The sequence below is a fragment of the Mesocricetus auratus genome, unplaced genomic scaffold (genome assembly GCF_017639785.1).
Source record: "Mesocricetus auratus isolate SY011 unplaced genomic scaffold, BCM_Maur_2.0 Super-Scaffold_100676, whole genome shotgun sequence".
In the NCBI taxonomy this organism is placed as follows: domain Eukaryota; kingdom Metazoa; phylum Chordata; class Mammalia; order Rodentia; family Cricetidae; genus Mesocricetus; species Mesocricetus auratus.
Window position 1 is genome coordinate 96,759,907 of NW_024429266.1, and position 16,292 is coordinate 96,776,198.

The 16,292-nt window shown below is 39.7% G+C and overlaps 1 protein-coding gene across 5 annotated transcripts in view; it reads right to left on the reverse strand.

Annotated features, from left to right (window-relative positions):
• Positions 1–361: 361 nt before the first annotated feature.
• Positions 362–16,292, reverse strand: part of LOC101844322 (protection of telomeres protein 1) — a 44,606-nt gene continuing 28,675 nt past the window's right edge. For 2 of the 5 annotated variants that reach the window (XM_040737869.1, XM_040737871.1), the window contains exons 11-17: positions 13,497–13,653; positions 10,240–10,445; positions 9,329–9,464; positions 7,038–7,126; positions 4,746–4,837; positions 3,039–3,144; positions 362–1,801 (exon numbers count right to left, since the gene is read on the reverse strand). In XM_040737869.1, coding sequence (XP_040593803.1) covers positions 1,689–1,801; positions 3,039–3,144; positions 4,746–4,837; positions 7,038–7,126; positions 9,329–9,464; positions 10,240–10,445; positions 13,497–13,653 — 899 coding nt within the window. In that variant the 3' untranslated portion in view covers positions 362–1,688. Of the gene's footprint in view, positions 1,802–3,038; positions 3,145–4,744; positions 4,838–7,037; positions 7,127–9,328; positions 9,465–10,239; positions 10,446–13,496; positions 13,654–16,292 lie in introns of those variants that run through there. The other 3 variants (XM_040737872.1, XM_040737873.1, XM_040737874.1) reach the window with 3 other exon arrangements.

Genomic DNA, 16,292 nt, shown 5'->3' on the forward strand with positions numbered 1-16,292 from the left:
AAAGAGGAAGTGTTTAAATTTGGCTCATGGTCTCAGAATTTCTAGACCATGGTAACTAGGTAAGCCCTGTTATGGGCCTGTGTCTACACAGGACACTCTGGTAATAAAAGTGAGGAGGCCTAATTGCCTCATGGCAGGAGGAAAGCAGAGTGTGACAAGAGGCAGTCAGGCCCTGAAAATTCTTCCCAGAGCATGCCATCCTAAAACAAACCTCCTTTACAACCTCGAAACAACTCCATGGCCGATCACCAGGCCTGCAATTTATGGCCATCTGGGAAGATTCAAGATTCAAACTGCAGTACCCACCTCATCATGTTATTTCACCAACAAACATTTATATTTATGAAACTGTAGAAATGTGTGCATTTATTTATTTATTTATGATTTAAAGTTGCACAGATCTGTTATCCCTCAGTTTTTAACAATTACACAAATGCATACATATATGTACATGTTTGTACAAAAGTGATCCACAACTCATAATTTTAAACTCGATAAATACTGTTGAGTTCAAAAGCATACCATCTTATTGTAATGCAGGAAAATTTTTACATTGAAAAAGATGATACAGCTGAAGTAGAAAAATCCTAAACCTCATCACTTCATTAGCTTGTATGTGACGGAATAACTCCATTCACAGAAATGTGGAAATCAAATGCACCATCTCATTCAAAGTGATAGACTCATAAAATGGGCAACATCAGCACCAATTAAAACAATTTTGCCACTCCTCCTTAAATACCCTCTTTACTACATTTGTACAGTTGAATGTTTTTCTCTGTCCTGGTCTCCAAAGCTGCTTATGAAATAATCACTCACATGCTCACATTAAATATAATTGTTTAGCCAATGGCTCAGGCTTATTACTGGTTAGTTCTCTTTTATAAATTAACCCAGTTTTAATAATCTGTTTATCACCACGTTGCCTTGGATTACTGGTAATGTTCTGGCATTTGCAACTTACCCTTTTGGCAGCTACATGGTGTCTCCCTGACTCTGCCTTCTTTCTTTCTCTATCTCTGTTTGGATTTTCCACTTAGCTACATTCTGCCTGGCTACTGGCCAAATCAGCTTCTTTAATTAACCAATGGTAATAAAACATATTCATACGTATCCAGCATCACATTTGTTTAAGTCAAACTCAGGCACAGGCACAGGAAGACTTCTTTCCCCAAGACTGGCTAAGAAATTCCTCTGTACATAAAGCAAAATGGAACGGTATGAAAGAAAAGCAGCCTCCACTGTCTTATCAGTGAAAGCCAGGAGCCTCAAGAGGAGAATGTGTTCTTATCTACACCCACAGTAACATCAACTCTGGTATAAGACTCAAAAGAAATGCAGCGAGGGGGTGGGGGGAGACAGAATTGAAACAAGTGTTTCATGGTGGGAAATGGACCTTTGGTGTCCAGTGACAGCACAGCTCTCCTAAAGAAACTGATAAAAGAAATGGAAATTTGTTCCCTCCACACAAAGTGTGGCCTTATTTTGTAACTCTAGCGGTCACCCTGGGCATATTGAACAAAAAGATATTCTAACACCTTCACAAGAAATGTCTTTCTGTACAAAAGAATTTAAACTACAGCGAAAATGAGAATGGTACTTTAAGAACAGAGAAGTGTGTTCTGAGAATCAGCCATAACCTTTTCTAAGATTATAAAATCCCACACACAGTGCGCTGAACATCAGGACTAGATGATGTCTTCTGTAACCATGGTGTCAAATATCTGGTAACATATTCGCTTCTCTGTTCCACTTGTGACATTGTAGGACTTGATGAGGCACTCCAGCCATGGGTATGCATCTACAGAAAAAGAGGGTCATTCAGCCATTATATCAAGCATATACAGTAATGCTAATTAGAGTTTCTTCCCAACTTCAGATGAAAGTGATTTAAAGTTTACAAAATACTTGCCGCCAGAAGCAGTCAGTCACATCACCCATGTTTTATTCTTCCTATGCTGACTGCTTATGGGCCTCCCCTGGCTTTTCCTTGATTGACTAGAAAGAGGCAGCACCTGAACTCTGAGATGCCCAGATGGAAGCAGCTCCAGGCCTCACCACAATGGCAGCAATGATGCCAACATAGTTTGGTGGGGAGCAGGGCAGGCTCAATTCTAAGGTCAGCGGAAGGCTCTGGTAGGTCTACCAGGTATCTGGTATGGCACTCGAGCTCACCCAAGGTAATGTAAGGCGCTCCTATGCATGACTGGTGTAACTTACAAAGTAAAATATATCTACATAAATAATTCGCCTGTATATGTCAAAAGTCACCATGCCCAGAGACTTATTTCTAGAAATCCAAGCATGGTAAGTCCAATAGCCAACTAAAATTAAAATTGAAAACAAATAAATGCATCTGAGCTAAACTTTGCTTTGGGTAAGCAAAATTTCCCGTTTCTTGGAAACTGATGTTACAATGCACAGACTGCCTGTGGAGGAAGAAACCCTAACGAGGAGCAAAGTCTAACAGTCACATAGAAAAGCAGACAGAGGGGAGATTTGTCATTGAGAACAAGTACTAGAAAAATCAAACATCAACATAGTTTAGGTCTGCAAGTTCCAACAGAGATTAATTGCTGACCACAGGCAGCAGCTATAATGGCCACAATTTTCACCTGTGCAGGAGCCTGCCAACAAGCTGGTGTCTATGCAGAACCAACTGAAGTTCATAGAGTTTGCAAAATAAAACTGGAAAATTCTGAAGCTCACTAATACCACAGAGGAAACTCACCGAGTCAAACAAGAGAAATGCAGTTTATTTGAGGAAATGTTTGTTTGCAAACTGCACTCATTTGCTATAATGTGCAAACTCAGAATCAAACATGCAGTAACCAAAACTGCTATGCTTCAAGTGTATCCAGAGATATTTTAACTCCTTTATTTATATTTACTTTGTTTCTGCTGCTGTCCCATCAGGACCTGGATAAAGTTATTGCTCACACTTACTAATTTGTCTCCTTCCGCCCAGTCTATGGAACAGATCTACACTAGGTGCTTTCTCAAGAGAGAGAAAGAGGCACTTTTGAAATACTGCTTACCAATTTGTATTCCTGGAGGACAAATCACATTCATGATCTTTTCCAGATTCTTCTGAAGGTTGTCATCAGTGAGGATTTCTGATGCTGGGATCTGGAAAAATTTCTCCTAAAAATGATGGTAAACAAAGGAGATATTCACCATCTGCAAAGCTTTAATGCACAGAATTTCAGTAACTAATTTGCTAAACTGACCTCTATACATACATCAGTCTGTTAGGGTGTGGGACTCAAACTGGAATTGTCTACACTAAAACCCAATCCTCCACTTTAATTGTAAAACAGACCTGAGATGCGCATTGATACGTGGTAAGATCATGTAGCAAGGCTGATGATGCTGTGTACTCAGAAAAATAAATGCAGTGCTGACTATGAAAGGATATAACATTAAGAAAAATGTATTTAATGTCCTCCTCTGCTACATTATGTTTTAGATAAGAGATTTTTCTTGCCTTGCTAAATGTTCTATTTTGAACACATACACATTATACATCAGCCACTCAATAAACATCCATTTAATAAGTGACTGCATGAACTGTGCAGCCTGGAGGAAAAAAAAATCACTTAACTTTGACTTGGATTGTTTTCTATTTTATGTTAAGTTAAAAAAAAAAAAAAACGAAAGAAAAGAAAACCAAATATTCAAAACCAAAAACAAACAAAAAACTGTCTTACCCTAACAAAAGACTGGTCTTCCTCTTAGCTTCTAGTATGTCATGACTTGTAAGAGCCGGCAAATTGGCAAACTGACTGTCTGCTGGAGCTACGGGTCACTCTGGAAAACCTAACAATGTCATCTGAAGTTGGGGAGTCTGGGCTATGTAGCACTAGCCTGACCTCAGGAGGAGAGTGATCAGCCAGTTATGACAACACAGGCGACGGAGTCACATCAGGGCCTAGGCCAGTGCTTCCCAATGTGTAGATGGAAACCCTTGGGGATGTTGGTGAAATGACCCTTTCCCAAGGTCATATATAAGACATATTGCGTATCAGATATTTACATTACAATTCCTAATAGCAGCAAAATTACAGTTATGAAGTAGCAACAAAATTTTATGGTTGGGGCCACCAAAAACATCAGTACTAAGCTGGTTGAAAACCACTGGCCTCTTTCCTATATACTCCATGTAGATTGTTTAACTCAGTGCAGGGAAACTAACAGTCTCTGCTTTAGAGGGAGAGGGTGAGCTTGGAAATATCGAAGCTAAGAGGGGCCTCAATGACTTCTTAACTTCCAACTACCGGGGTCAGGACCGGCGGCAGTCTTCGGCACTCCTCCACAACTTATGCAGTGACACATGTCTGTTTATCAAGTAACTGCATTTCCTTTCAGATGAAACTATGGAGACTCTCCAAGTGCAGTGAGGTGATGATAATGTGTCTTTATATCTGCTTTTGCCCAGCAGGGGAATTTAGAATGACGGGGAGAATGGCTCCTCAGATTCTGATTCTTCAACTTCATAGTTTTAAAAATTGTATCTCTACTAGAAAATCAAAAGCTATACACCACACAGTTTTAGATTTATGTGGCTGCATTTCATTCATATGTTCTAAGTCATTTGAAATCCTCTTAAGAACAAAATACAGAGAAACTGAGTTTTCGGGTTCAAAAGGTCTCAATAAGTTAAACGGACGTAAACTAAGTAGGGTGAATATTAAAAGTTGAAGTATAAATTTTAGCTAAATACTTTTAGCAGGTCTGACACTTACAGAATCCTTGAGGTAAGCATTTAATACCCCTGTTCCGTCATCAAAAGTGAAAGCCATAACAAACACATACTGCAGAGGAACAATGCCTAGAACTAGAGAGAGAAAAGAACACATTAGTCCAGGCTGCTAGAATTTTCTGTTAGGTAAACTCCGAAGTGCTTTAGTCCAGTGCACAGGTGCAGATAATGTTTACAGAGAGTACTATCAACAGCAAGAGTGCTTTCTTCTCTAGGATCAATTTGTTAAACCCACGCAACAGAATCCCTTAGGAACATTCCACTGTATGTTTCATGATATACTTGGTAGAACCATAACAAACGATTAATTAAATGCAACTCATTACATGTTAATTATATGAAAAATGAAATTAAAACCACAGAATTTTCTAGAAAGCAACACACAAAACTTACTCCCTTTGCATTATGAGTAGAGTATCGCTTCTTTTTTTTTTTTTTTTTTTCAGAGACGTCATTTGGCCGAAAGAACATACAAGCCAGAATCTGGGGTTCCATAATTGCTAGGATGAGGCAGAATGAATAAATTGGAGACACTAAACATGAGAATTTTAAGTTAAGGCAAGCACCTTTTTTTCAGGAGTTGAAGTCACTGAACAGAAATATGGAATGGCCTACTACCTTCCATTCTTACAGACCATATTCTGGTAGGAAGATCAGTTAGGGAGGCAAGACAGAAGCATGAATTGGAGCAGAGACACAAATTTTAATATGTAATAGCAGTTAGATGGGAACCAAGTTTCTGGCTTCAGAATGTCTCAACAGTTACACTGAAGCAGCCCTAAGGAAGATGAAATTCAGAACTATGGAGGATGTGACACAGCACCACCCAGCCTCACAGGAGAAGCTCATGTGATGCAACACAAAATTCATTGGTCCGGGGTATGACATAGTTCTATCACAGAACAAAAACTGTAACAAAAAGCACACACACATACACAAGTTTAAAAGCAGAATTTCAATCTAGGGAAAGGAATCTGGGTATGCAGTGCCATGAAAATAATTCTCATGATATTTTGAGTTGCCCAAACTAAACCTACACCTCTCAGTGACTATGAAGGGCAGACTCTGAGAAAAAAACGTTGGCAAAGTGGACATCTATTCGGGAGACAAAGGAGTCAGAAGAATGGAAAATTAACAGAGGGGAGAGTGCCAGTTTGAAAACACACTCACCAGCGGCACAAGAGACAATGTGACACCTACAAAAAGCACTGTCCTTACAGAAGAGGAAGCACACATACACCTGTAATAAATAATTCTAGTAGACAGAACACAATCCATATTAGTAGGCAGACCTGACCTCCCTATCAAGGACTGTCTAAAAGTTGCGCTTTAAAATGTACACACTTCTGACCGTTAAAAGTTGAGCTTTAAAATGTGCACACTTCTGAACGTTAAAAGCAAAGCCTGGGTGATAAATCCTGCATGCTGCCTAGACTCAGAGGAAGTTAACGGCCATCTCAAAACCTTGTCCAACACTGAGTATGACTCAGAAAGATTCCCTCGGGATCTGTATTTGTGGTCAAGGATTAAACGGAAAACAAGTGGTCAAATATTAATGTGGTTGTGTTTACAATGTTTGTAAATGATTGCAAGTATTTTAAATATTTAGTTCATATTTTTCATTACAATTAGTTAATCTAGTTTTGTCATAAGTGTTCACAAATACTGAAATGTAAATCAGTGAGATGACGGAGCATTAAAACTTTAGGAGACATTAGGATCTGGAAGCTGCCATGTGCTCTGCAACCACCACCCAAGAGAGAGCAATCGCCTCCCAGTCCACACACAACACCTGAGAGCCTTCCCAGACAGGGCCTGTATCTCAAAGACTATTGGCCAAAAAAGTTCCCAGAAGAGAGGTGCACAGACAAAATATCACTTTGAATCTCGGGAGATATTTTGAAGTTTGGATCTTTGACATGTATTAAAATGACAATTCAATCTAATATAGTCAATAAATTAGATTCCAAAATGATTGATCACAAAATATTTTATTACCAATAATTTGCATCCATGTACCCTTTCCTATCTCATTATCCTATCTCTTTTCTAAATTGTTATCCTGAGTTTTCTGTTTATATTCCCTTACATTATTTGTAATATTTTTACATATGTAGTTTATTTGAAAATATATATCAATTAATTGCATTTGCTTTTACTATGAATGGTTAGAATCATAAGGCTTACAATATTGGGTTGTGATTTTTGGTCAATATTGTATTTCTCCCATATTGCTAAAAAAAAAAAAACTTTAGGAGACAAACATCCAGCTCACCTGCTGCCACAGAGGAAGGGATCCATAGTCTTTTATTGGGAATAGTACTTAGGTTTTGTATGGGTTTCAAGTTTGAGCACTGTTTACATCTGAAATGAGTGAAGAAAAAACTGGGAAGTATTTAAATACAATCAAATTCATTTAATTCTTACATGTTGTTTAAGTATGGACAGTTTCAGAAAGGCAGCTATTAAACAGAAGAACACTTCACTGTCTACACAGTAATGTGATTGTTTCAAAAGAGAATTATGATGAATTTCCTAAGCAAATCAATAAACGACACTATGGGTGTGGGGGCTTCTATGAGAATGGCCCTCAGAGGCTCAGATACTTGAATGTCTGTTTTCCTGTTGGTGAAACTGTTTGGGAAGGATTAGGAGGTGTGTCACTGGGGCTGGGCTCTGAGGTTTCAAAGGGCCAGGTTAACTTTCTCTGCCTCCTATTTATGGATCAAGGTATTATCTCTCTCCCACTGCTCCTGCGCCATGTCTGCCTGTATGCCCCACACTCCCTGCCGTGATGACCATGGACTCACTCTGAAACCGTAATCAAGCCCCAAATTAAATGCTTTCTTTTACAAGTTGCCTTGGTCACGGTGTCTCTACACAGTGATAGAATGGTGACTAAAACAATGAGCTTCAGAATAAATAACCTGAAACTGGACTCTAGGTCTAAATCATTACATAATATGACTGTTAATTTTCTCATCTGTTAAAACAAAAAGACACAAGAGAGAACCTGCTGGAACGCTTTGAATTTAAGGCTCTATGAGCAACATCTAATTGTCACAGCCTTACAAAAACATAGTAAGAAAAAATTATCTGAATGAACAGTGAGGACAAATTACTGTTTTTAGTGAGTACATATTAGAGGCATTGTGTATACCTGCAAGTCAGTTACTGTTTGCAATATAAGAACATCTGAAATGAGACAATTACTATCATTGGATGACATTTAGTACAACATGCCCTGCTGATATATCAATATATTTAAGTATGAGTAATACTAATTAATAACCATTTTTTTAGGAATGATGAAGTGTGCGTAAGATGTAGTAAGAAAATATGCTTAGAAAATATATTTGAATAATAATTAGAACTCAAGAATACCTATAATTTATGAATTGGGAAAGAGGATTATCATTTGATCATCAAATACATAGATATTTTCTCACTAACAGTAATAATGCAAAGATAATGGATTGAAAATTATTCACTAACATCAGCAGTGACAGAGCAGGTTGGCATATAATGTTGGGTCTCCTGATTTAGACTGAGGTACTCTGTACTAGGAAGGAGAGAAGAAAGAAAGGAGAGAAAAGAATGCGGGATGATCAGGTCACAGTTTATGGACTTATTCAAAGGAGAACAACAGAACGCAATGGGTTTTGATATTTCAATCAAGTGGCATGCAAACCTTGCAGGAGATTCACAGACAGAAGGACATTGAGTGCTTCTGAGGAATTGGCTGCAAACATTCGCTTTTATTTTATGGCTTAACTTTTTCACCCATTGTATATGAAACAAAACCAAGAGCAAAGTCCACTGGCCACTCTAAGGGCCACAATAGTGTGTCGCTATGATAATGGGTGGAGAAATGGGAAAACAAGATCAAGCCAGGCTGCAGTGCGAGCTTCTCAAAGCAAAGTGTTTTCAGGGTGACTGTTTCATCAAAACTGCAGGGTGCTTTACTTCACTCTCCTTCCAGGCCTGCACCCACAGACTCCATACTCCTCTCTGTCAGTTTTCAGTCACAGCAACTCTGCAAAGTTCTGGAACTCCCTCAATGTGCAACTCTGAAATGTTCCATTAGCTAATATCTAAACTCTTGTGGGAGGAGCAGGGTTAGTTTGTGGCTGAGAAACAAAATGTTACAAGCCTTATGTGTTGCACATGCAGTGTTCAGAGATCTAGAAATGTGTAAGAAAAACTGAGTATGTGTACTCTAGAACTTACAAGAGGGTTGTGTCAATACATCTAACTTCCTGAATTTAGCACGTAATTGCTGACCCTGACAATCAGTCACTGCCAGGGAGCGCTACTTAGTTATATTGTTCCCTAGCATGCTGAGTGCTTCACCACACACCACCAGACTAGAAAAGACTGAAATGCAAACTACAAAGAACAGTTTGCCAAACCTGTACCAATCTGTACCACTGTGGTACGATCATTTAGCTTGGGCCCTGGCTCTAAGTAGAACTGGCGTAATAGTATCAACTGAACACAGAAAGGCTGGAGGACAGGCAATAGAGACACAGTTGTAATTCCCAGATGTCCAAGAAGAACACACACCCATAGTGACACACCTTTCCTCGGATGAGGAATGGTGCTGCAATGTCTAGGAGCTCCAGGTCTTTAGGGCCCGACTTCACAGGGATCACACTGTGAAATATGCTCGACAGTTTAGAGATTTCACAGAGCCGTCCTCCTGTTAAAACAATAAAGAAACTCAATGGCACACAGAGAGTCAGAGCAAGACGCAGGATGCACATAACATGTGTGACACAGCAAGTGTCACAGGAAAGGGAGTTGCAAATTTAGGAGGAAATTTAAACTTTACATGACAAGAAAAAACTATGAACTGTTACAAAAGAATTAGATGGGAAAAAAACCCACAGGAAATAAATAGCACAATTCCAATCTCGTAGAGTTGACAACGTTATCAAGGCTTTTCAAGGCTCCCTTCTGCTCAGGTTAAGGATTTTCATCCCAGTATCATGACCCACCAGTGACATCCAGAGACCAAATGACAGTTTCACATAAGCAATGAGCCAGTCTATGAGCGCTACTCTGAGCTGATGAGATTACAGACAGGAATCCAACAAGTAGATAAATTCGAGTTTAGTGCATACTATGATAACTCAGGCCGATGTGTATGCTCACATATATTTGCTGATATGCTGTGTGAGAAATATAAATTAACAGTACTTTTACTTCATAAGTATCAGATGAGCATAAGATATAGATAGCTAACAGGGCTGGAGAGATGGTCAGTGGTTAAGAGTACTGATTGCTCTTCAGGAGGACCCAGGTTCAATTCCCAGCACCTACATGGCAGCTCACAAGTGTCTGTAACTCCAGTCCCAGAGGATCCAACACCCATGGCAAAACACCAATGCACATAAAAAAGGCATAGCTAACAGTAATAGGGGAAAATGTTCAAAAGAATAGTTTAAGAACTCAGTAATAAGCAAGCATCCTACCTTCAATCAAAATTAGACATTCATTTGAGAGAGGGAGGATGCCATCACTTTTCATAAAATGGACAGCGACCTGCCGTCCTCCTTGACCTTCAGTGCTCCAGACTTCTGAGTCATACAATGACGTACACTGCAGCTTGCTCTCTGGGGCTTTAGTTGCAGCATCTTGCAAAATTTTATCCACATTTTCCTCATATGGAACTTCTTGCCTAAAATGATCGATGACAAATTATCAGCAAACAATGTACATATATTCTCCAAAATTCCAATTTAATAAATTAATTCAAAAACAAAACTATTTTAAGAACCGAAGAGATGACTCAAAGGTTAAGAACAGTTGCTACTCCCGTAAAGGAACCAAGGTTCATTTCCCAGCACCCACACAGTGACTTACAAACATCTGTAACTAATTTATGAATTTTGTGGGCAATAGGTAAACATGTGGTGCACACACTCACATGCGCGTGCGCACAAAACACACCCAAAATAATCTAAAACAAACTTTAAATACTATTTAAACTAGACAAGCTTGTTTAAATTAAGGATTGAAGATTTAATTAATTTCGTTTCAGATTTAACAGATTTCATTCAATAGGTGTTTAATATTGTAATGGTTAGGTAAATCCATACCATAATCACAGAGAAGTTGTATCTGTGTGATTATGCCATGGTAGAGGTCAGAGCACAATATCTTACCATGTTGGTAACAGGGATTTTACATATGTCATCAGGCTTGGCAGCAGACATCTTCACATGCTGACCCAGCTCTTTGGCCCATGCCAAGGTGACTTATTACAGTTACTCCTAGTCCCAATCTGTTGTTGTGTACAAGTAGCCATGTCTTTCACCCCAGCTAATCTGATTGTCACAGGGCACCTACTTTAAAGTGTTATTAGCTCTATTTGTCTTTAATGATTGGTAATTCGTACTGCCTCATAAACTACCATGCAGTAAAAATGGCATGGTTTGGAATTAAAAGGCTGAAGAACTTATTTGCATTCTGTCACCAGCTGGGTGTGTATCTTTACATTATCTCTTACACTTTCTAAGATGCTTTATTGTCTAGAAGAACAGAGCATAACCTTATTCTTGAAAAGCTGTGTAATCCTACGGCATTAAAAAACTCAAGGAATCCAGTGAGTGACAGAGAGGGAGGACTGATGAGCAAAGGGGTTAAGACTGGGCTGGTTTAACCCCCAGAAACAGCTGACCTGACAAGGGTTAGCTCTTGAATCCCAGACTGATGCCTGGGAACCCAGCATGGGACTGATCAAGACCCCCTGAATGTGGGTGTCAGAGAGGAGGCCTAGGTAATCTATTGAACCTTAGGTAGTAGATCAGTATTTATCCTGGGTATACAAATGGACATTGGGCGCCCATCCAACAATGAAAGATGCACTCTCACTCTGGACTCCCAGGGGAGGGTCTAGGCCCTGCCTTGGATGAAATGACAGACTATGGACACCCCCATGGAGGGCCTCACCCTCCCTGGGGAAAGGAGGGGATATTGGGGGGTTGGTGGGAGAGCATGGGAGGAGGGGAGGGAAAGGGAGAGGGACCTGGAAGTGATACGTGAAGCAACCTTGTTTAATTTAAATTTAGAAATAAAAAATTTAAAAAAAGAAATATAATTTGGCAATGTTGCATAAATTACCTAAAATCTTCATATATAGTTTAATCACATCTGAGAGTTTATGATCACATGGGTAGCAAAGAGATTCCTCAATTTTTATTAAGTGAATTTAATGATTTACTTTCTCCTGAAATACTGTAGTCTCAAATTTTGCAAGACAAAAAAAGTACCCACATTACTCTAAAGAGAGATTAACAAATAATATGCAAACTCACAAATATGCGTACATCTCTGGGTACATTTACATATGGCAGTGAAAGCTTGATGCACACAATGGCGGTCTGAAAAAAAAATGCCCCCAAAGGGAGTAGCACTAGTAGGAGGTGTGGTCTTTTTGGAGGAAGTATCACTGTGTGTGTGTGTGGGGGGCTTTGAGTTCTCTTTTGCAAGTTTCCCTCAGTGTGACTCCCAGATGCAACACTTCTGACTACATGCCACCATCCTTCCCGTCATAATGATAATGAGCGAGCCTCTGAAATTGTGAGTGAGCCACCCCAACTAAATGTTTTCCTTCATCACAGCAATACAAACCCTAAGACGTACACTATTCCAATGCGCATGTTTGTGCGCTACCTGTATTTTCCAAAATGTCATTCTGTATTTTGAGGGACTATGATACATTGCATTGAAAAGATAAACAAGATTTAAAACTATCCACACATGTTCAGATGAATATGCATTGGTAAGAATAAAAAAGTCCTATATGCCTATATGTCTATATATTCACATAAAAACTGGCGTTTGAAATGAAGGCATTGCACTTACTAAATTAGTTATTGAGCATGGCAGGAAATTCTGATACACTTGTTTGGTGTATCAAAACTACCTTATATGCCATCCTAGAACCTTCATCCAGTGACTGATGGAAGGAGAGGCATACACCCACAGTTAAGCACTGAACTGAACCCATGGATCCCAGTGACAGAAAGAGAGGAGCGATGAGCAAATTGACAAAGAATGGGTTGGCAAAACCAGCAGAGACAGCTGATCTGAACAAGGGGGAGCTCTTGGACCCGAGACCGACAGCTGGGAAGCCAGCATGGGACTGATCCAGATCCCCTGAATGTGAGAGTCAGTGAGGAGGCCTGGGCAACCTATGGGGCCCTGGGCAGTAGATCAGTGTTTTTATCCCTGGCATACAAACAGACATCGTGTTCATAACACAAAGAGGGATGCTCTCTCAGCCTGGACTCTTAGGGGAGGTGCACCTGGACCCTGCCCTGAGCAAAGTGACAGACTCTGGATATCACATATGTGGAAGGAAGTGGGCATAGGGTAGGAAACTGGGGGTGATGGTGGAGGGGTGCGGGAGAAGGGAAGGAAGAGGGAAGTGGGATTGACATGTGAAGCAAGTTGTTTAAAATTAAAATAATAAAAAAAGAAGTTAAAAAAACTACCAAACATCTGAAAACATCTATTTTTATTATTATTACTAAGAATGACTTAAAAGGATTTTCTTTGTAGGAATTTAGGACTTTCCCTTTAAATCAGTAGCATTCTTTTAAAATACTATAAATTAAATAATAATGTACCCATTTCTTAGTACTTAAAAACAACACCCATGTGGACATGCATATATACACACAATATGACATGAAAACTTTTTTTTTTATTGGAAAATACTTACAATGAATGACACTTAGGACAAAGAAGTTTAACCGACTGGAAAAGTTGTTTGGGCTCATATGACCTCAGTTTTGCTAGGATACGATATTGCTGGGGGGCTTTTTGCTTCAAAACGGCACACAGTGGTGTCTTCTCTAAATAATGGTGATCTGTAAGTGCTGTGAAGAAAGTTTACAATGAATAGGAGTAAATAAAAGTATGGATGTCTTCAGCATGAATTTTCTGAAAGCAAATATATACCATAAAATCAAGTTAACTTCAGCTATGGTCACGATGATTCAAGATGTGCACTTGGCCCATGGATACAAAGCCAGGCGCATAGCAGGAGCCCAGGTGCTAAATAAGCTGGACAAGGGATACTCTACTGTAACACACAGAAGACCCAGAAACTGAGTGGGGTTCGAGCTTCAAGCTTAAGATCCGAACAGTAAAGCGGCCAGCCACTAGGTGCTACCTCTAGTTCAGGCTGAAAGGGCTGATCCATGAGCCCTTCACCAAGCTTCAAACTGCTGTCTCTCCTCAGTGTGGCTGGAGAATAAATACCTCCTACTGACTCTGTCTTGCCTTAAATACCTCTCATGAGTCCTGGGATTAAAGGTGTGAGCTCTGTAACTCTTGTACATTGATTCAATCTTGTGTAGCCCTGGGAGCCCTTGAATTCTTAGAGATCCATCTGCTTTTGTCAAGAATCTTGAGTCCTGGGATTAAAGGTGTGTGCCACCACTGCCTGACCTCTATGACTTTGCTTTCTGAATCCTCAGGCAAGCTTTATTAAATCATAAACTATATATCACTAAATTTTACTTACAAAGTAGGTGTGTAAGTATTTCTGTATGGAACTAACAGAAATTCCCAGGAAAATATTTCTAATGTATGGAAAACAGTAAGGTTTACTTCCCCAATAAAATGAATGGTACTTGTGTAACATGTAAAAATCCTCAGTGTTAATCTCTTAGACAAACCTTTTCAGGCAACAGCTTATGTTCTAATTGAAATTTGATTAAAAGACATTGACAGAAAACATTCACTGAATATTATTTGTCACTTGGCCTTTTGTTCTAGGTATTTCAAATTTGAGACTGTATTGAACTCTCTTTTAGCAAAGAGCAGAATGTGAGCTGGGAATGATTATTAGGCAGAATCCGATTATCACAGGGATGCAGTGTTTGCAAAAGTAGGGATTCATGTTTCAGGTAGAAGGGAGGGATGGTGGAGGAGGGATGCAGAAGGGAATGCGTGGATGCGGAGGGGAAGCGATCAGGAGACCTGAAAACAGCAAAACTGGCTGGGAAACAAATAGAGAAGGTCTGGGATGGCTGGACTGAGCTTCGTCTAAGTAGCTTAATACAGCAGGTGCTACTCGGGCTTTAAGATATTCTAGGGTGCACTTCCCTATTCTAGAAAACAGACTTGTGCACAGCCTTGCAAGCCTCAGACACCCAGGAAAATCACTTCTGTACACAGCTTGAAAACCGTCACTGGCCGGGCAGTGGTGGCGTACACCTTTAATCCCTGCACTAGGGAGGCAGAAGCAGGCAGATCTCTGTGAGTCTGAGGCCAGCCTGGTCTAGAAAGGCTCTAAAGGTACACAGAGAAACCCTGTCTGGAAAAACAAACAAACAAACAAACAAAAACCCTTCAGGGATGGCCATCTCCTTCATGTGGTAAATAGCTGAGGGCGTACAGAGCAATCCTCCCCGGCCAGGCAGACCAGACCAATTTAAAGTAAACACTTGCTTCACTTCACATTCTGGGATAATGTCTTAAAAATTTTAAACCTTTTATGACTCTGAAGAAAAAACTGTGAAAACAACATAAAATTTCCTAAATATGCTTTTAAAAGATTCATAAATAGTTACATACTGGTACATTTACTCTGCTCTCTGGGTCTGCCTCCCTCCCACTATATATGTTGTTACTAAATTAATGGAAACTGCTTCCAGATATCATATCCTGATTCCCCCCAAACACTTCAGCATTTCATCAAAAACAATTTGTCTCCTTCACATAGCTAAGTGCCTGTTAACACAGATTTAACACTACTATGGGGATTATCAGACACTTACCACTCTCCAACTGTCTTTGACTTTCTGCACTAATCCTAAACAATGCAAATTTATCTTCATGTGTTCAGGCTTCAGCTTCAACGACCCTTAGTCTACTTACACGTTTACCTTATGAAACTGACTGGAAAAGCGCAGCTACCTCTTTTGCTGAGTATCCATTTAGACCTGGCTGGTTTTGTCTCACTCTGAGATTCCGATCACACATGTCTGGCACAGAGACTAGACATGACAGTACACACATGACACGACTTCTCACTACATCCAAGGGATAGGTCTATGAGAACGGACCTCCTCCCCTACTCCTCCAGGGGAGGGAAGGAGTGCAGTCAATTAAAGGATGTTTAGCTTACTCTACTCTCAACTAATTGCCCACACTGTGACTAGCAGAGGGCAAATGTGTTATTCTTTATCAAACATTTAGAATCTAGTAGTTTAAAACCTACTCATTCACAATTAAACCATAATTGCCATCATGTTGGCAAAACGATGTTATTTTCTTTTCTTTTTTTCTTTTTTCCATTTGTTAGTCATTCTGGCCCATATCCAACCCCAGTTTACTATTTCCCCATTAACAAGCAGAGTTCATACATCCTGACTTGACTCAATGGATTCTAACCCATCACTAACATTTTGGTGAGCACATTGTCCCAGACAGGCTATTTACTATTAGGTGAGAATGTCTTTATTTTCTAGCAATTCAGAATATTCTTGATTTACCTCTAAATCCCTTG